We start from the raw sequence: 16,760 nt of genomic DNA, 5'->3' as shown, positions 1-16,760 counted from the left end.
AGCCCCGGGTGGCCCCACTCCAGGGGCGGCCCCGCCCCCTCCCCGTGGGCTCCCAGGCGCCCACGTGGCTTTTCAGTCCCAGAAAAGAAGGTGCGGGGGCGACAGGCCCCCTCCCGGCTCCCCTGGAACTCTCCGAGCAGCTGGGGGCGAGAGGGGGCTAACGCATGCCCCAGGCAGCTGGGCACACCGACCTCACTGCCCAAAGCCCCTGGAGTCCCCAGCCCTGGGACATCCATCCCCGGTCCCTGAGGTCCGTAGGACGGGGGCCTGGTGGGCAGTTAGGAAGGGGGCAGGGCAGCAGAGGCTGCAGGGGACAGGACAGGCACGTGGTTCATGGGTCAGTGGGGGCTGGAGGGAAGAGCCCTTGGTGGGGGGGGCTCAGCTGCACCCCAGGCCAAGGCAGGGGGGAGCATCGGACACTGCTTGCTCCCCCGAGGTGCAGGCCACCCTTCCCCGGGCTCCCTGCAGAAAAGGGGAGCCAAGCTCCGATGGCAGCGTGTGCCGACCCAGTGCTCCCACCCTGGCCTCTCTCCCTGGACCCGTGGGGTGGACAGGCTGCCCCCAAGAGCATCCCCGAGGGCTGGACACCAGGAGCCCAAGACGGACCTCTTCCGGGGGCAGACTGCAGGTGAGGGGGCAGGCCTGGGAGGGAGGGAGGCCCCAGGCTGAGGGCTTATCTCCTGCCCCAGGACGGTCAGGGCAGAGCAGGGCACTGCTGACGGCAGAGACGCAGACACCCCATTCCAGGCGAGCCCCCTGTGGGCCTCTGCACCTCCTCACGGGCAGGGGCTGAACAGAAGGGGACGCCAGGGACTAAGGTGCCCAGGGGAGCAGGGGGCCTGGGTGCGTGCAAAGGACACTGGCATAAACCACAGAGGACCACAAGGCCGACCGCCGCTCCCCTGGCAGAGGGGTGGCCGCCCCGCCGGAGGAGGGGCAAAGCAGCCGGCGGCAAAGGGCAGCGGCCCGGGGCACGCCGGCGTGCAAACGCGGGCCGTCTAGAGACTTCGGGTGCCCTGGGGGCGTGCTGCCCGTGGGAAACGGCGAGACCGCGGATGGGACAGAGGCGAGACGCCTTCCCCGTTGCAAGGTATAAAACGTTTATTGATATACATCTTATTATCTTTTATAAAAAGTCCTTTGGCTGCGCTTGCAGTGGGTGCCACGGTGCGGGGGTGGCCAGGGCGGAACTAGGGCCCACGCTTGGGTGGGGCCAGAGCCCAGAGCCCCCCCGCTGGGAGCTGCCTGGAGAATTGCGGGTGCACCGCGGGCGGTGGACACCGGCTCCAGCTGGGCCCCTCTGGCCAGCACGGGGTCAGGAGGAGGAGCCACGTGCCCAGCTGAAGGTCCTTCCTGCCTCCAGCTGCTTGCCACGACCAGAGGCCCCGTTAAGGTCACCAGGGGTTACAGAGAGGGACAGGGAGATGGTTTCCAGAAAGGCGGGTCCGGGATCCTCTCCCGGAGAGCACAGCTTTGCTCGCTGATACAGCCTTGAAAGGGGACCGGGCTTGAAGGGGGTGGACGGGACTTCAGGCCCGCTGGGGACGCTGGCTGTGCCGTTTCCTGACCAGCCCGGGGCAGGGAGGGGCCCCTCCACTCGGGGGTGGCTTCTGTCCAGTGGCCACCGAGGGGGACAGTGGCTGTGGGAGCCTGCAGGGCGCCGGTAGTTTCCGTGAGTCTCTCGGCCACCCCTGGGGACACAAGGGGCAGAGGCAGCTTCTGTCCTGCCTCCTGGGCACTGGGGCGGCCGCCCCGTTCCTGTCCGGCAGTGGAGGGTCTTGGGGGGCCACCAGCACGCCCCGGCCCTGCCTCCCCTCCGGCGCCGGCCTCTCAGGAGGCGTTCCCGGGGGGACACTGCATCTCCATGGCGACTGTGTTGGGCGTGCCGCCCCCCGCCTCCGCCAGCTCGGCGCCGTCGCGCAGGGCCCGCTGGAAGACCACCCTGAGGGGCTCCCAGAGCCGCTGCGACTTGTCCCTCCCGGCCAGGAAGTAGATCACCGGCTTGGCGCTGCTGTTGACGCAGAGGCACAGGTCGGTGACGTACTCGGGGAAGGGCGCCGGGATCTTGAAGAGCCAGAAGAGGAACCAGTCGATGCCCAGGTAGATGGAGGAGACGAGGAATACGGCCACGATGGCCAGGACGACGTGGTTGAGCTTGGCGGAGCGCTGGCGCCGCCGCGCCCGGCATTCCACCTGCAGCACGAGCGCCAGGCAGGGCAGCACCATGAGCGGGCAGAGCACAAGGAAGACCAGCGCGCCCAGGGCGACGTCCACGCGTGCGCAGGCCGCCCCGGGGCCCTGGAGCGCGCAGTAGTAGTTGTGCACGCAGGTGACCAGGAGCGCCAGGAGCCACAGCAGGGCGCACACCACGGCCGACAGGCGCCGGGGCCGCCGGCGCCAGTACCAGGAGGGAAAGACGAGCGACAGGCAGCGCTCCGTGCCCACGGCCGGCAGGAGGCTCACGCCGGCCACGAAGGCGCACAGCCCCACCACCCGGCACACGGTGCCCACGTAGGCGGCCAACGCGCCCAGGAAGCCCCCGGCGCCCAGGGCGGCGAGCACGGCCTTGCTGGAGAGGTAGCCCACGTCGGCGCTGGCCAGGTGCAGGAAGTAGGTGGAGAAGGGGTTCCGCTTGATGGAGAAGCCGAAAAACCAGAGGACCAGCCCGTTGCCCAGCAGCCCACAGAGGCAGAGCAGCAGGAAGATGTAGCTCATGATGGCGGGCGACTGCGTCGTCATCTGCTCCATGGTCAGGAAGCCGCGGCCGTGCAGCTCCGGTGCCTCGCTCGTGCTGGGACACACCTGTGCAGGTGTGGAGGGGAGACACCCGGTGATGCGGGCTGGGCACTGGGGGTCGGGTCCTGATTGCAGCCGTGGGGTGGGGCGGGGTTGTGGATCTGATGCAGATGTGGGGTGGGCTGTGGCGGGGGGCAGGAGGGTTCCCAGGACCCCTGGCTCTGGAGCAGCTACCTGGCTTCTGCTGACCCCACCCAATTCTACCTCTGTGTCCCCGAGTCTAGAGCCAGCAGCACAGAGTGAAAGGCCCGCAGGAGCCCCGTGGAAGCCACTCAAGAACCGGGAGGCCAGGCTGTGCACCTGCCAGGCAGAAATGCCCCAGTCATGACAGAAAACCTGAAGAGCCTTTCCAGGTTAAAGGAGATGAAAAGAGACATGACCTCCAAAGGCCATGCCGTCACCCGAGATTAAAGGACATTCTTGGGACGGCTGGGGAACTGTGGCTATGGACTATGCATAGAGAAAGGGATTGTGTAACTGTTCACATTTCTGAATAGGATAATTACACTGTGCATGTGCCCAAGAATGGCCCAGTTCTCAGAAGACACCAGCTATTTGGGGTAAATGTTGATACCTGCCATTTACTTTCATAAAGTTCAGGAAAAAAAAATTCTCCCTCTGTATCTATGGGGAGATAGAGATGGAGAGAAAATGCATGTGGCAAAAGGCTAAAATTCATGAAGGGAGGGGAGGGACATATGGCTGTGGATCGACTGTTCCTGCAAATTTTCTGTACACTTGCAATTCTTCACACTCAAATATTAAAATATTTTTAAAAATTAAAATATGCCGTGTACATGAACCAACAAGAGAGGAAACTCCAGCCATCGCTGGAGCAGGTGGCCGGAGGGCCCTGTGCTGGAATTCTGAGTTTCTGGATCAAGGGCAAGTCCAGGCAGTCCCTGGCAAGGGAGAGAGGCTGGAGGCGTGGCTATTTATCAAGCTGTCCCTTCCCTGGGGACCTGGCACGCCTTGTGCCTGTGCTGGAAGATGGGCCAGGGGGAGACACTGTTGGGGGAGGGGGCAAGGCTGGCCAGCGGGGGTGCCAGAGGAGACCGGGGGAGGCGGAGCAGCTGGTCATCCCGCCCACCCAGAGCAGAAGCCTGAACTCTAGTTGTAATGTGAAATATCCTCGGCTTTTCAAATGTTCACATTGTGAAAACACCCTGCGGGCCAAACACAATACATCTCCGAGCTGGATTCCATTCTCAGGCTGTCATTTTTGACCTCCCACTCCAAGTGGCACAGGCTGCCCTTTCCACACCCCGGCAGGCATCACTAATCCATCCCCGAGCTCCTTCCCACAGAGCCCGGCCCCACCCTCCACCTAAGGCTGGGTTTCCGTTCCCACTGCTTGTGGCTGTTCCGCAAAACCAGCAGGAAGGTTCCTGAGGCAGGATCCATTCTGCCACCTCCCCAGGGGTTCCCGCTCTGCCAGAAGGCTGACCCTGAAAGGGTGCTCCCTGGGCTTGAGCCCTGGTAACAAAGGGAGGGACCCCGTGGCCTGGCGCTGGTCAAAGGACTGCAAGCAGGAACGGGAGGGTGTTGGCCGAGCTTTGAGGGAGACTCGGTGAGGCCAGGACAAGCTCTTTCAGGGGTCCTAGGGACCACCAGTCACCCGTAAGGACCCGAAATAATGGCTGTCTTTGCTTTCTCCTTTCCTGGTGGTCTGACCGCTCCAGGGCCTGGCGCTCCTTGCTGGGGAACCAGACTGTGCCTGAACGAGCCCTCGTTCCCCCAGCCAGGGAGGACCAGCTCAGATGCTGGGAGGGAGCTGGGCTGTAGGGGCTGGTCCGAACGAGGTCAGCTCGCTCGGTGCCTCTCGTAGCTGGAAAAAGTCTGCAATCCCTCCTGCGGAGGGCTGTGTGACTCACTGGGTGGGAACCCGCCATCGGCAGCCACATTCCGCCCTGTGAAATGCCTGCTTGGAGCCTGGCCCTCCCTGCCGAGCTCGGCCTCTTCTCGGGGGACTTCTGAACACTCCCCCGACCATCTCAGCTTCCCATGGCTGCCAGGGCACATGGTCCCTCCGGGGTGGAGGGAGAGGGCAGCGGGACATGGCGGGGCTGGGAAGCCAGAGCCCTGGGCAGGGGGGCCCCAACTCTGCCCCAGATTGGCGGGCTGACCCAGGCAAGTTACCGTGCTGGCGAGGGCCTCAGTTTCACCCGACGGAAAAGAGGTCGGGCTAGGTAAATTTGAGGGACCTTCCAACTTGAGCGTTCTGCCCAGGGGATTGAGGTCTTCAGCAGGCTCAGAGAAGAGCCAGGTGCAGGGAGGGTGGGGTGGGGTGGTCAGAGGCTGGGCTGGGCCGGTGCCTGGAGATGGGAGGGAAACCCTGGCTAGTGGACGCTGGCTTCGGACAACACTCCCGAGTGGCCCAGGGTGGGCATGCCTAGGAATCAACGTCCCCTCCTGGTGGCGCCTGGCAGAGGGAAATCACCGACTGCTCCCATCAGGAGATACAGTGAGTTTTCAAGGTGGGCAGGAGATGTCCCCAGGGTCAGCCTAGGAAGGGACTTTGAGAGTGAGCACTCCCCCAAGCCAGCCTCCCTGATAAGGACCTCGGGGACCAGAGGGACACAGAGCCTGGCAGGGACCCTGCAGCCTGCCGGGAGCGCCCCAGCTGGAGGATGGACCTGGAGAGAGGGGAGATGGAGCGAGATGTTGGCCTCCCAGCACACCTGGGACCCCAGAGTCCCCGAGCCCCCGCATGAACTTGCCTTGTTCCTGTTGGTGGCGTGGGCCTCCCAGGAGCAGTTTCCCACCATCTCCATGCCTGCTGGGTCCAGAGCTGTCTCACGGCTCCGCACACAGGGCACCTGCCTGCACGCCCCACCTGGGAAAAGTGGAGAGAGAGGGTCACACCACGGCGGCTGTACTCCCACCAGGAGCTGCTCTCCGCCCTCCCTTAAAATCCCCTCCACCCTCCAGACCCTGCCCCCAGGTCCCGAGTGCTCTGGACATGCGGCAGCTAGCCTGGGCTCGCCCCTTGGTTCTCAGCTTAGTAGAAAGGCTGATAAGCCGCCCCCTGGCTTTGGGAGGCGGGGGCTTGGGGAAGGCATGGGACAGCCCGCGGGGCCTGCAGCAGGACACCTCGGCACCGGCTGCCCCCTCCTGCCTGTGGATCCCCTAGTTTGGACCCTCACTGTCCCCCTGACCCCCAGGACAACTCCCTGGGAGAGGAGCCCCTTCTCTTCCCCCAAACATGGGCCACACCTGGGCTGGGAGCTTTCCAGAGCCAGGTGGCTTCTGGGGATACACACATTTTATTTACCCACATGCATCTCTGGAGCCCCACCTTTGTGCCTGGCCCAGGTTGGGACAGGGGTTCCCAGCTCTCTGTCCCGAAAGCAGGCAGAGGCGGAGAGGGTGAGGAGCAATGGCTTTTGGCAGGGGAGGCTTCCTGGAGGAGGAGACCTTTGATCTGGGCCTTGGGTCTCTGTAACAGGCCAGGAGGTCCAGCCTTCCCTTTACAGGTGCCTGCAATCTCATCGGCGTCCTCATCATACCCATCAACCCCTTCTGGGTGACGACTGGGTACCCCATTTGGTCCTCCTCTCCTGGGCAGGCAGGGGACATCCTTCCCCTGTGCTGTGGCCACCAGCTACGTGCAGGGCGAGAGTGGTGTGTTGAGGAGATCCGAGGGGGCCTCCGAGGAGGGGTCCAGGCCCCAGATTGGGGGAGGAGGTGTCCGGGTGGGACGTTGGTCTGCCCGCCAGGGGTCCCCTAACCTGGGCCTGCCCCTGCGGCAAGCATATCCCTCCACACCGTGCAGATGGGGAAACCGAGGCTGTGAGCGGAGGGGTCTGGCGTGGGCACAGCCGAGCCTCCCGCTGGAGGGCGCGCAGGCCGGCCCGCTCGGCTTGGCCCGCCCCTCCAAACACCATCCTCCACCCTCCCCGGCGCCCCGCTCTGCCCAGGCTGGGGGGGTGGGGAAGGCCGTGGGTGGCCGCGCGTGTCATTGGCTGGACTGGGGGCCGCCCCGCTCCGCGCCTGCGCCCACTTTAACCCTCGGCCTCCGGGACGCCCTTCGGCGCCCCGGGCGGCCTCGCCCCTTTCCCGTGCTCCCCCCACCGCCCCCGGCCCCCCACCCCCCGACCCCGGGCCAGCCAGGGGCGCCCTTCGGCCCCGCGCCCCGCTCCTTGGCGGTGGTGGCGTGCGCGCCTGCGGGGTGGCGGCGCGGGGCCGGCGCCCGTGAGCGCGTGGGTGAGCGAGTGGGGGGTGGTAGGTGTGCAGCGGCGTGCCTGCGGCCGGCGGGCTCTCCAGGCGCGCGTCCTTAAGGCCCCGTCGGGCCCTGGGGCGAGCTCTGCGAGCCTGCTGGCGATACTTTTCCATCCCCTCGCCCCCATCCTTCCTGTGCTCTGTGCGCGCACCCCATCCCTGCGCCTGCTCTCCCTGGCGGCCCTTTCCCCGTGGCATGGTGCATGCCACCCCCAGGTCTGGACCCCGGGCTTTGTCCCCAAGCTGTCCGGAATCAGGAGAGCTTGGCCTTTGACCCTGGCCAAGGTAGCACCGCCCACTCCAATGACAGGCGCTTCCTGAGGGTAGGCAGGTGGGGTGGCCGCATGGACAGGGCACTCAGCTCATCGCTAGGGGGACAGGGCCCCCGTGGGGGTCTGTGTGCCCGTGCCCGTGGCCACTGTCCTGCCAGGCACTCTCTGAGAAGCCATGTCCCTCCCGGACTGAGAGCTCTGAAGCAAGGTGGGCCCCAGACGGGCCACGTTAAAAGCTGTGCGTGTGTCGTGTGTGTGTCATGCGTGAGCGTGACGCGTGTGTGAGTGGCTGTGCGCGCGTGTGCTCCTGGGGCGGGGCTAGAATAGAACAAGGTTCCACCAACGTGGAGCAGGGGAGCTGCCAGCACAGCTCGCTTCCACCCCTGCCCGCAGGCCCAAGCCCCAGGGCAGGCTCCCGGCCACCTGCCTGCCCCCCCCACCCGGCACCCTGACCCCCACCCTGAGCAGGTTCCACACCTGGGCCCCCGCCCTTCTCGGCAGGTCAGGTAAGGCCGCCCCGCAGGACTAGCTGGAAACGGCCAGCCTCCTGTCCTTCAAGGAGTGGCTCCGGTCCCTTCCTAGCCTTGACCCCTGTCTTGGCCATCAGTGGCACTCGTGCCTGTCACCCCCAGACACAGGGGGGGGCCTGTGTCCCTCCCTCTAGGTCCCCTGAGTTCCGCGTGTGCACGCCTGGGTTTGAAGAGGCTCATCTGGATGGGTGAGACCCTTGCGACCGGCTCGCAAGTGGCCTCAGTGTCAACAGCTGCCTCAGAAAAGCTGAATCCTCAGCCACCCGCCCTCTTGGGGCGCCGAGGCCACCCTCTGTGTCCACCGCAGGGCGGCCCCACAGCTGCCCGGAGCTTCGGGACAGAGGGCGGTTGGCCAGCGAGGTCAGCGTGCGTGAGAGCTCGGGAGCTGCTCTCCCCGCTTGGGCCACTGCCCGCTGGGTGTTCCCTCCCAGCCCTTCCCGAGAAAGCGTGGGGGACTGCGGCGGGATGCAGGGGCCCCACACGCAGGGTAACAGGAGCTGGACGTGGGAGACGGCTTGGGGCTGGGGGAGAGGCCAGCAGGGGAGGTGGGCTGGTGGAGTGTCAGGCCAGACACTGGCGGGTGGTGGTGGGGGGCTCTCAAAGTTCCCCTAAGACCCCGGGAGACCTGGAGACTCAGGAGTCTTGGGGATGTCCTCCAGCCGGTGACAGCCCTGCCCCCGGCACGCGGGTCCCCGGCTCAGAGCCCCCTGCCCCAAAAGTGTCCACCGCACACACCTTCCCCGCCTGCCTTCACCCTGCAGTCCAGGTCCCCTGAGCCCCTCCTGTTCCGGGGGCCCCGTGGAGTTACCTGCTGCTGTGCCGATCCACGGAGGCCCCCCGTGTGGAGACCCCTCCCGCGAGCCACGGGGGCAGCAGGCCAGTGCCAGCACGGCCGGGGCCCTCGGAGAAGGAGCTCGGAGCCGGAGGACGAGCCTCGCCGCCCGCCTGAGGAGAAGGCTCTCCAAGCAGAGCCCACCCCAAGCCCAGTTCCAGGCCCGGCGGGGAGGGGGCGGAGAGGGAGGCAGGAGGAGGGGCTGAGCAGGGATGAGGCTTCGGGAAGGAATGCCCCGCTCAGGAGCCCCCCCGGAGCCCCACTGGGAACTCATCCCTCCGCCTGGTGACGTCACGCTGGCCCGAGCACTGGGGCCCGAGTCCAGCTGTTAAATCGCCCTCACATCCTGCTGTTCTGCGGGGCTGCCTGGGAGGGAGCGCCGGGCTGTCCCTTGCCCTGGGCCTGGGGACTGCCCCCAGTGGGCTTTGGGGGCAGGCAGACCACGGAGGGGCCGGTCCCCCCACTTTTGTTTAAGTTAACTGAGGGGCTGGCCGGCTGGGGGGGAGGAAGGATCTGCAGGGTGGGCTGTAGGCACCCCAGAGAAATGGGCAACTGCCCCCCAGGTGGCACCCTACTTCCCCTTCCCGCCCTGGAACCTGCCGGGGGACCCCTGGGTGGGCTTACGGGGGACCCTTCCGTGGGCTTATGGAACCAGGAGTTCCCCTTTCCCCAGCCCTAATGGCAATCAGATGGCGCAAGTGGAAAATCCCAGCCCTCCGGGGCCGCGCAGCGCTGGGCGGGCTGCGTGCCCTGTGCGTGCACGGGGGGCGGGGGGCGAGGCAGCCAGCCCCGCAGCGCGCCCCGGCAGGGTCCTGGAACACTTACTGTCCTGAGCACCAGCCGAAGCCTGAGCGGGGGGGGAAGGGGGGCCCAGGGAGCCCGGGAGGGGGGAGGCGTGGGGAGCTGCCCAGAGAAGCCCCCTCCCTCCTGGACCACCTTTCTCCCATGCCAGGGGAGCCCAAGGGAATTCTGGTCAGTGCTTTTCCTGCGGGCGCAAACGGTGCCCGGATTGGAGGGTGCCTCGGGGGGCCTCTTGAACAGAGCCCAGAAATGGGGCTTCCCGTGCACCTGCCTGGGAGCTTGGGCAGCTGTCCCCGTCCCTGCTGCAGAGCAGGGCGCCTCCTGGAGCCTTTGGGTGGGGGCGGGGTGCAGGGCTCCTGGATGCCTGGAGGGAGGCGGGGGCGGCCGCAGGGGAGGGGTGTCCTCCTCTCCCCCTCCCTGGGCAGGACAGCTGGGGCCCAGCTGGGCAGCTTGTTTACATCATGTGGAGGCCGAGGGGGAGGCCCGGGAGAGGCCGGGGGTGGGGGGAAGGCCAGGGGAGGCTGAGTCCAGGCGAGTTCTCAGCGTAATTGCACTTGGACACTTAAAAGGAATTGTGTGAAGCGGGCAGCAGCCCCGAAGCCTGCCACCTTATTTGGTCTGGAAACTTGTTTCTTTTCAAAATAAGCGAGTGGTGCTTGTAAATGAGGAAATCGCCGTTTGCCGGAGTTTGCTGAGGAGCCCTCACTGCCCCCCATGCCCCACGCGGGGAGGTGGGCGGGCCGGAGGGCGCCCCCGCCGGCACGCAGGCCGGTCCGAGGGGAAGTCCAGGCTGTTCGGGCCTCGGTGGCCTCACCCATCAGGCGGGGAGAAAATGACTTGGACATGCATGAGGAATGGACCTGGTACTGGGTCAAAAACTCCTTGTGCACCCCAAAAACGCTCAAAGGTGAGAGACTGGCATCATTCATTCAAGCGTTCGTTCACTCACTCCATAGGGCTTAGCACTCAGTCATGGGGAGACTGGACGTGATGGGGACGCGAAGGTCCCTGCCCTTCAGCCCTCTCATCTGTCCTCACCCGCTGACCAGCTGTCACTCTCCCATCGGATGCTCCCCCCATGGAAACAAACTTAATGTTGATTTGTGCTCGTCCCCTGCCTCGGGCCTTACTAACGGACTTTGTGGTCCTACACGCCCCCCAGGACTCCTCTGCTGGGAGACCCTGGGGACAGGAGGCTGGTCCTGGCCAGGAAGGTCTCCCCACCAAGGTTCCTCTGTGCCCATGAGCTGCACCCCTGCTCCCCGGATGATGAGGTGGGCGTGGACCAACCCTCCAACGGCCCCTACAGACAGCAGCGGGGCAGAGAGGTCCGACGTGGGCCTCGCCCACTGCAGATGTTACCAAGCACTTCCTGGGCGCCAGTGTCCTGCTCTGCACCGATGAATGAAACAGACAAGGTCCCTGCCCTCAAGCCGAGAGGCAGGCAGGAATTCAGCACTGAGCCACACACGTGCAAATCTGCACCTGTGCTGAAGGCGCTGCGCAAAGGCAGGTCACACCAGCACGTGTACCAGAGGTCAGGAATGGCTCCCCCAAGGAGGGGACAGTTGAGTTGACAGGCGAAAACGGGGCAGGAGAGAGGCAGGTGATGTGTAAAGGGAAGGAAGGGCATGCCCCAGAGGAAAATGAACAGCCCTAGGAGGGGCTGAGAGAGGCAAAGCGGGGGCAGAAGGGATGAGTGGGGGTAATGTGTCACAAGGCAGCCCCCGGAGGTGCACAAGCCTCCAAGCCCAGGTCCCGGCCCCTCTTGCGCGGTTCTCACCTCGCTGCTGCTGTTTGCCTCCATCTGCCAATGATGATGACAGAAACACCATCAAAAATAACTAGAGCTGCCACCTGCCCTTCCCATGAGGACGGCCAGTACGGACAGGATCATTTCATCCTGGCAGTGTCCCCACATCACAGACTCATTCAGCACCCATTGCCTGAGCACCTGCTGTGCACAGACACTGCTCTAGGCCCTGGAGTTTCATCAGATAAGATCCCTCCTGCAGGATGCCCAGAACCTGGAAATGAGGAAACTGAGTGCCAAGGACTTAGCTGGTGGTGGGGACTCCACAGCTCTCCCTCCCCAGTGTGTAGGCATTGAGATGGGAGGAGAAGAGCCCCGGAGCCCCTCCAGCCCACCATCTGGCTCTGACAAGTGGAGAGAAACTGAGCATTGGTTTCCCCAATTCTATCAAGGAAATGGGGTTGTGGAATTTGGTGATAGCTCTACACCATCCTCACCTCCTACTCCAGCTCTGATAGGCTGGTTCTTCTTCTTTTTTCAAAAGATTTATTAGTTAATTAATTTCTCTCCCCTCCCCCCATTGTCTGCTCTTTTTATCCCTTCTCTGTGCGTTCTTCTGTGTCTGCTTGTCTTCTCTTTTAGGTGGTACAAGGGACAGATCCTGGGACCTTCTGGAGTGGGAGAGAGGTGCTCAATCTCTGGCGCCACCTCAGCTCCCTGGTCTGCTGCGGCTCTTATTGTCTCTCCTCTGTGTCTCTCTTTGTTGTGCTATCTTGCCGTGCCAGCTGTCTGCTCGGGCCAGCACTCCTGCACGGGCCAGCTCGCCGCATGGGCCATCACTCCATGGACCAGCTCTCCACTCTCCACTTGGGCCAGCTTGCTGTGCAGGCCTGTTTGCCTTCTCCAGGAGGCCCCAGGAATCAAACCCTGGACCTCCCATATGATAGATGAGAGCCCAAATGCTTGAGCTGCATCTGCCTCCCTCTTCTTTTTGTTACAACTCTACTGAAATATAACTCCCATACCATACCGTTCACCCATTTGAAGTGTACAATTCACTGGTTTTCCATTTATTTGCAGAGTTGTGTAACTATCACTACAATCTAATTATAGAACATTTTCATCATCCCCCAAAGAAATCCCAAACTCATTAACAGTCACCCCTTCTCCCACCTCTGACATCCGCCTAGCCCCTGGAAACAACTAGTCTCCTTCCTGTATGGATTTGTCTCTTCTGGGTGGTTTTTATCAATGGAATCAGGAAATGTGTGGCCTGTGACTGGCTTCCTTCACTTCGGGTGATGTCTTCAGTGTTCACCCATGTTGTAGCGTGTGTCAGAGCTTCACTTCTTTCTGTGGCCGCAAGGTCCGGGTCCTTCTCTCTTCCATTGGACTCAAATCTTGAAGAGCTAAGAGTCTTCCGGAGACAAGGCAAACCTGCACATGGTCTGGTTCACCTAGGGTTACCCCGAGGTCCTTTGGTTTCAACCCTTGAGATAAAAAGTTCCCTCCTAGGTCTAGCTGGTTTTCCTGATAGCGAAGGGTGAGCCGGGGCGCGGGTGTCGTGGCTGATGGCCCTCCCCTGCCCTGCTCACCATCTCCAGCCAGGTGGGGCCATTCTACGGCGGAAGGTACCTCTTCAGAATCTCACCAAGCCTACGTTCTCTTCTGTCCTGAAGGTGAGCGTCTCTTCATTCATCTGCTCATCCACCCATTTGTTCTTACTGTCATTTGACAGGTGGCTGAGCACGCCCTTGCTGGTGTGTTGGATAAGCCAGATGTGGTTAGAGGCGGGGCCGGCTGAGAAACAGAAAACGAACGAGCAAGAATTACAACCTGGGGTCCCTGGTGCCAGTTTGAGCCTTCTGTGGACCGCAGAAAATTATGTTCTTCAGCCAACCCATTTCTGTGTGTGTGCACCAGTCGTATGTGGGGACTTTTGGTTAGAGTCAGTTAAGGGATGTTTTGACTACATCACTGTTGATTAGATTGCTTCAGGTAAGAGTCTTTGGTTAGACTGTGGGACCCAGGCTGCGTCCTAATCCTCTTCCTGGAGTTCTTTGTAAACAGAGGACTCAAAAGCCTCCCATGTGGAGAAAAAGTCACACAAATGAAGAGAAGGAACCCAGGAGGGAAAAGCCATGGCCAGAGCAGTGCTGGAGGAGAGCGGGGCCAAGTGGCCTTGAGCCCTGCCTGTGCTCGACTGCCCACAGCTGAGCGCAGGAGAAGGCGCGCTGCGGGAGGAGACCCAGTGGCAGACACGGCCACCAAGTCTGGCCACGTGGCAGGAGTCCAGCATCGCTGGCAGCCACCGTCGGGGAGACAACCTCTCTTGATTTGGATGCTTTTAGGGCCCCAGAACTGTAAGCTTTTAACCCAACACGTTCCCATTCTAAAAGCCAACCCATTTCTGATATATTGCTCCCAGCAGCTTTCAGCAAACTAGAACGTCATTGCGTGAGGAAAATGAAGAGGGTGTGGCATAGGAAATTACGTGACTGGAGGGCAAACAGTGGCCCCTAAAGATGTCCCCATCCTAACGCTCTTGTGTGGGACTTAGCAGATGTGAGCCAGTGAAGGCTCTTGAGACGGGGAGGTTAACCTGCCTTGTCGCGTAGAAGTGGGGGATGTGGGGGGTCAGAGGCAGAGAAGGAACGCGAGGACGGAAGCAGGGGTCAGAGGGGAGCAAGGAAGGGACCACGAGCCAAGGGATGCAGGAGGCTTCTAGAAGCCAGAAAAGGTGTGGAAACGGATGGTCCTCCGAGCCTCAGAAGGAATGCCGCCGTGCCAGCGCTTTGATTTAGCCTTCTGACCTCCGGGATGGTGAGCGAGTGAATTTGTGTTCTTTTAAGCTGCTAAATGTGTGGTCGTTTGTTTCAGCAGCAAGTGGGGCTAGAAGCCCTTCCCACAGAGATCTTCCATCGGAGAAGGAGGAGAAGATGCTGCTAGCATGTGGAGGCAGCAAGAAGGGTCCCAGGAGGAAGGTCCCAGGCCGGGAAAAGGGTGGCTGCGGGGTGTGGGTGATGGCCCGGGAAAGCCCTGGTGCACGGCCAAGCCCTCCAGCCCCAGGGCAGCTGTCCCAGGCCGGCGCCTGGCTCCTCTCCAGCCTTCCAGCCGGCGGCTCTCTGCCAGCTTCCAGTTCCCTGCTTCCCTGATGCCCAGATGCCTCTTACTGCTCCTTCTCCCCCTCCCCGTGGTCAGAGCCTCCTGCCCGGATGCCCTGCCGGTGCCCTGGCCTCCCCACCTGCCACTGGACTGCATTCTCCTCGCCGTGCCCCGTGGGGCCCTCTCACCCATCCAACTCCTTAATGTGGGGTACCCCTCCCTACAAGAAAGGCCCCGGGGGCCCCTCCGGCATTGCCCTGCCGCTGCCCTGCCGCCGCAGAGGTCACGGCCGACCTTCATTCCAAGACTGGACCCCTCCACTTGCCTGGCCCCCTGCCCCCTTCTCCTCCCCTCGCCCCCACCTGGTTATCTTGAGGCAGATCCCAGATGCCATGTCATTGATCTGTGAATGATTCAGCAGGGAGCAGAAAAATAAGGAATCTTCAATAAGTGTACAATACTGTTATTATTCCTGAAAATAAGGAATGACACTTCAACACCATCAAGTAGCCAGTCTTCAAACTAATTTAAATGAAGAATGCTTTCTTGTGAGGGTGCTGATAGGTTTACCGAGACATCATGCAGAAAGTACAGAGTAGCCACATGTCCCCTGTGACAGTGTGAGCTCAGGTTTGTGAATCCCCAAAAGAGAAAGATCATGGCTGTAAAATCATTTGTTCCTCTGGGTGCGGTACCCTTTGGTTGTATTGGAGTCCGCTGAGGGGTCCTTGATTGATTCCCTGTAAGATTGCCGTGAGGGCTCCCTTTGATTCGACGGCGTCACTAGGATGTGACTCGGGTTGCGTCCTCACTCCCTTGGTGGGTCTGATATAAAGGGGACCCTCACTCGAGATAGACCCACGGGAAGAGAGAGCTCTGTCGCTTTTGATCCCGGGCCCTGGGGAAGACGAGCCATTGGCCTGCTGGTTTGCTGCTGACCTTGGGAAGAGACTAGAAGAGCTGAGATTGATAGAGAAGGCCTGGAGAGAAGCGAGCCCCGTGCCGGGAGAGAGAGGAAGCCCTGAGAGACTGTGCCAGCTGCTGCTGAGCCTGCGAAGACGCTGGGCCCACAGGGCCCCTAAGTAAGATGGCAGAGCTCGCCCGCCATCTTGCTTAGCACTTCGGTGAGAAATTTCCTCTTGTGGTACCTTGAGTTGACCTTGGGACTATTGTAAGCTTTTACCCCAAATAAATATCCTTTATAAAAGCCAGCACATTTCTGGTACTTTGCATCAGGACCCCTTTGGCAGACGGATACATCCTCCAGTACTATTATTTCCCTATTACTAATATTTTGCTTTCATGGGCTGTCTTTGTCACAATTGATGAACCATTATTGTTATTATATTATTACAATTATATCGTTAACTAGAGTCCATCATTTACATTAGGGTTCACGCTTTGTGTTGTAGAGTTGTGCAGGTTTAAAAAAATTTTTATTTTGATAACTTATATACAACCTAGAATTTCCCATTTTAGCCACTCTCAAGTGCACAGTTCAGTGGTAGTTATGTTCATAATGTCATGCCACCGTCACCACCCCAAATTTGCTTCTTTACAATTCCATTTCTTTGAATCAGGATCCAAACAAGGTCTAGTGGTTGGTGTCGCTCTGCATTCCCGGGCAGCATCTCTCTCCCTCTCTCTCTCTCTGTCAGTCTTAATCTGTCTGAGTTGGGTCAGGAATCAGAGCTGCCACGAGTAGGAGGGAAAAATAAATAATACAGGAATGTGGGCAGAGCTGGAGGAGTAAACGTCTGGAAGGCTGAAGCCAGAGGATCTGAGAAACAAGCGGGTACAGAAGCGGGGGCTGAGGAGCTGCCCCAGCGGCCGCCGCCACCCGAGGCAGGAGCTCTGCAGAGCCGTGTGAGGCTGCCGGGCCGACTGCAAACCCAGGATCACCCAGGGCAGGAGCTTCAGGGAACACAGCTCAGGGCCTTCGAAGGCAGTGGTGGAGGTGCTGCCAGCAGACCCGTTTCAGTCTCCCAGCCGCTGACACAGATACCAGCCTGGTATTCGACAGTTGGCTTCGGCAACGGGAATTTACTGTTTTTGCAATTCCAACCAGATATATAAAACTTCCCTTTCCCCTACCCGTTCCATGGCCAGTGGACTAGGGAAAGCCCGCGAGTGAGGTGCCAGCGAGGCAATGCTTGCTCCTTGGAGACTGTGGCGCTCTGGGGCTGGCTGCCGGCGAGCCCTGGTCCTTGGCTTTTCCATCGTACAGCAGTGCACGTGGCGGCACTTGTCCCTCCTCTTCTGCTCCCCGTGGCGTCTCTGCCTCTGACTTCCACTACTTAAAAGGACTCCACGAATCCCGGTAAAAGCCCAACCCGACTCAGCTGGCCACACCTCAACCGAACGCTCTTCTTCAGGAGATCCCATTTGCAGTGACTGGTGCACACCCAGCCGAGCGCGGGCCCAGACCAAGCGCCTGTCCAAACTGGGGA

At 61.5% G+C, this 16,760-nt stretch overlaps 1 protein-coding gene across 1 annotated transcript; it reads right to left on the bottom strand.

The window, feature by feature from the left end:
- Nucleotides 1-1,083: 1,083 nt before the first annotated feature.
- Nucleotides 1,084-8,940, bottom strand: MRGPRF (MAS related GPR family member F). The gene is made up of 3 exons (XM_004481669.4): nt 8,628-8,940; nt 5,517-5,632; nt 1,084-2,802 (listed from the first exon to the last, which is right to left on the bottom strand). The coding sequence occupies exons 1-3, from the start codon at nt 8,923-8,925 to the stop codon at nt 1,831-1,833; spliced, it is 1,386 nt and encodes a 461-aa protein (XP_004481726.2). The 5' UTR covers nt 8,926-8,940; the 3' UTR covers nt 1,084-1,830.
- Between the last annotated feature and the right edge of the window lie 7,820 nt (nt 8,941-16,760).

The sequence above is a fragment of the Dasypus novemcinctus genome, chromosome 10 (assembly GCF_030445035.2).
Source record: "Dasypus novemcinctus isolate mDasNov1 chromosome 10, mDasNov1.1.hap2, whole genome shotgun sequence".
Taxonomy (NCBI): Eukaryota; Metazoa; Chordata; class Mammalia; order Cingulata; family Dasypodidae; genus Dasypus; species Dasypus novemcinctus.
This window is presented reverse-complemented; position numbering and strand designations above follow the sequence as displayed.